We start from the raw sequence: 3,635 nt of genomic DNA, 5'->3' as shown, positions 1-3,635 counted from the left end.
GGTATCGGGTAGGGTACGGGTAGCCGGTTGCGACCCTGGTGCGGCCGGTACGGGTAAGGAATCAAAACCCGTTTGCGACCTCTGCCCCTTGCTCCCCCCCCACTCTCCCAGCTGGTGCAGTGAAGGCGAGCCAGCCCAGCTGCGTGGTGAACGGTTCGGTGCTGCAGGGCAAGGAGCTGTCTCTGCGTGCCTGTCCACAGAGGGAACGTCGCCCAGCTACGAGTGGAAGAAGGCTGGCGGAGAGGAACCATTACCCTCCGTGCTGGGTGGGTGCCACCTCTACCAGTGCGAGCAATGTGACGACGACGATGACGACGACGATGACGACGATGATGATGACGATGATGACGACGATGATGACGATGATGACGATGACGATGATTACGATGATGATGATGACGATGATGACGATGACGACGATGACGACGATGATGATGTGATGTGGTGTGTGTGTGGTGTGTGTGGTGTGATGCTGGTGTGTGTGTGTGTGTGTGTGGTGTGTGTGTGGTGTGATACGTGGTGTGTGTGTGGTGTGTGTGTGGTGGTGTGTTATGTGTGTGTGATGTGTGGTGTGTGTGTGGTGTGTGTGTGGTGTGTGTGGTGTGATACGTGGTGTGTGTGTGGTGTGTGTGGTGTGTGTGTGGTGTGTGTGATGTGTGTGTGGTGTGTGATTGTGGTGTGTGTGGTGTGATACGTGGTGTTGTGGGTGTGTGGTGGGTGTGTGTGGTGTGTGTGTGGTGTGTGTGATGTGTGTGTGTGTGTGTGATGTGTGTGTGTGTGTGTGGTGTGTGTGTGTGTGTGTGGTGTGTGTGATGTGTGGTGTGTGTGTGGTGTGTGTGGTGTGATACGTGGTGTGTGTGTGGTGTGTGTGTGTGGTGTGTGTGTGGTGTGTGTGTGATGTGTGTGTGGTGTGTGTGTTGGTGTGTGTGTGGTGTGTGTTGTGTGTGGTGTGTGTGGTGTGTGTTGGTGTGTGTGTGTGTGGTGTGTGTGGTGTGTGTGTGTGTGTGTGTGGTGTGGTGTGTGTGGTGTGTGGTGGTGTGTGTGGTGTGTGTGTGGTGTGTGTGATGTGTGTGTGGTGTTGTGTGGTGTGATACGTGGTGTGTGTGGGGTGTGATGCGTGGTGTGTGCGTAGTGCAGTGACGCTGGCGTGCGTGTGATACGTGGTGTGCCGCGTGCAGCGAGCAGTAACGCCGGGCGCCGTGACGGGCGCCGTGACGGGCGCCGTGCCGGGCGCCGTGCCGGGCGCCGTGCCGGGCGTGTCTCTCGTCGTCACCGTAATCGGCTTCTTCGTCTGGTGCCGGCTGCGCAAGCCGGTGTGCAACCGAGACTATCGCAACGACAGCTGGTGAGGTCCCACCCGCTCCCTCGCCCACTCGCCCGGCCGCCCGCTCACCTGCTCATTCGCCCACTCACCCACTGACCCACTCACCCAGACCCACTCACCCACTCACCCACTCACCCACTGACCCACTGACCCACTCACCCACTGACCCACTCACCCACTCACCCACTGACCCACTCACCCACTGACCCACTCACCCACTGAGCCGCTCGCCCACTGACCCACGCCCACTGACCCACTCTCCCACCCACTGACCCACTCACCCACTGACCCACTCACCCACTGACCCACTCACCCACTCACCCACTGACCCACTCACCCACTGACCCACTCACCCACTGACCCACTCACCCACTGACCCACTCACCCACTGACCCACTCACCCACTGACCCACTCACCCACTGACCCACTCACCCACTGACCCACTCACCCACTCACCCACTCACCCACTGACCCACTCACCCACTGACCCACTCACCCACTCACCCACTGACCCACTGACCCACTCACCCACTGAGCCGCTCGCCCACTGACCCACTGACCCACTGACCCACTCACCCACTCACCCACTGACCCACTCACCCACTGAGCCACTCACCCACTCACCCACTGACCCACTCACCCACTGACCCACTGACCCACTCACCCACTGACCACTGACCCACTCACCCACTGACCCACTCACCCACTGACCCACTCACCCACTGACCCACTCACCCACTGACCCACTGACCCACTCACCCACTGACCCACTCACCCACTGACCCACTCACCCACTGACCCACTCACCCACTGACCCACTGACCCACTCACCCACTGACCCACTGACCCACTAACCCACTGACCCACTGACCCACTGACCCACTGACCCACTCAGCCACTGGCCCACTCACCCACTCACCCACTCACCTACTCACCCACTCAGCCACTGGCCCACTCACCCATTGAGCCGCTCGCCCACTCACCCACTGACCCACTCACCCAGGCCCACTCACCCACTGACCCACTCACCCACAGGCCCGCTCGCCCACTGACCCTCACCCACAGGCCCGCTCGCCCACTGACCCACTGGCACAGCACCCGCGTTGTTGCGAATCGGACGGTGACAGCCTCCGTGTGTGCGAGCGTGAACTCGTGACCCCGTGACCTTACTGGACCTCTGTGAAAGAGAGCTTCATAGCTCATCGGATTCCTTTCCTCCTCCAGCCTGAATACAGACTCTTGATTCTGAGCATACGTGACTTTTAACAGATGGACGTTTGTCTGATTCCTCCCTCCCGTGCCTCCCTCACCACCCTCCCTCCCTCGCCTCCCTCCCTCACCTCCCTCGCCTCCCTCCCTCACCTCCCTCGCCTCCCTCCCTCACCTCCCTCGCCTCCCTCCCTCACCTCCCTCGCCTCCCTCGCCTCCCTCACCTCCCTCACCTCCCTCCCCTGCCTCCCCTGCCTCCCTCACCTCCCTCGCCTCCCTCCCTCGCCTCCCTCGCCTCCCTCGCCTCCCTCGCCTCCCTCGCCTCCCTCACCTCCCTCCCCTGCCTCCCCTGCCTCCCTCGCCTCCCTCGCCTCCCCCCTCGCCTCCCTCACCTCCCTCACCTCCCTCACCTCCCTCCCCTGCCTCCCTGCCTCCCTCACCTCCCTCGCCTCCCTCCCTCGCCTCCCTCCCTCACCTCCCTCCCTCACCTCCCTCACCTCCCTCCCTCACCTCCCTCACCTCCCTCACCTCCCTCCCTGCCTCCCCTGCCTCCCCCGCCTCCCTCGCCTCCCTCCTCGCCTCCCTCGCCTCCCTCCCTCACCTCCCTCACCTCCCTCACCTCCCTCCCCTGCCTCCCCTGCCTCCCTCACCTCCCTCGCCTCCCTCCCTCACCTCCCTCGCCTCCCTCGCCTCCCTCCCTCACCTCCCTCACCTCCCTCCCCTGCCTCCCCTGCCTCCCTCACCTCCCTCCCTCTCTCGCCTCCCGCAGCAGGATGGACGACTGCCCCCCCGTGTCGATGAGCCGCCCGCAACCCACGTCCGCGGCCCACGACCCGCCCAGCATGGTCGACACGCTCCAGAAAACGGCACCACGTTCCGTGCTGTAGCAGACTTGTTCAGCCTCCTGACGGTGTAGCTTCCACGCTATAACAGGCGCGTTATGACGTTGCAGCTTCCACGCTATAACAGGCGCGTTATGACGGTGCAGGTTCCACGCTGTAACATGGGCAGGTCACCGGCCTTGACTCGGAATGACGCCATCGCCTTGGCCAACAAGGTTTGTTTTCTTTTCATATTAGAGTGTTGTGTTTTTTCTTCTTG

At 62.3% G+C, this 3,635-nt stretch overlaps 1 protein-coding gene across 1 annotated transcript in view; it reads left to right on the top strand.

Annotated features, from left to right (window-relative positions):
• LOC133355004 (elastin-like) overlaps window positions 1-3,421 on the top strand; it is a 6,954-nt gene extending 3,533 nt beyond the window's left edge. The window contains exons 2-4 of the mRNA XM_061572261.1: window positions 112-266; window positions 1,179-1,345; window positions 3,304-3,421. Coding sequence (XP_061428245.1) covers window positions 112-266; window positions 1,179-1,345; window positions 3,304-3,421 — 440 coding nt within the window. The remainder of the gene's footprint in view (window positions 1-111; window positions 267-1,178; window positions 1,346-3,303) is intronic.
• The last annotated feature ends 214 nt before the right edge of the window (window positions 3,422-3,635 follow it).

This window comes from Lethenteron reissneri, chromosome 50, assembly GCF_015708825.2.
Source record: "Lethenteron reissneri isolate LAM-NWPU_2019-01 chromosome 50, ASM1570882v1, whole genome shotgun sequence".
Lineage (NCBI taxonomy): Eukaryota > Metazoa > Chordata > Hyperoartia > Petromyzontiformes > Petromyzontidae > Lethenteron > Lethenteron reissneri.
The sequence above is the reverse complement of the archived record's forward strand: the minus strand, read 5'-3'. Positions and strand labels throughout refer to the sequence as shown.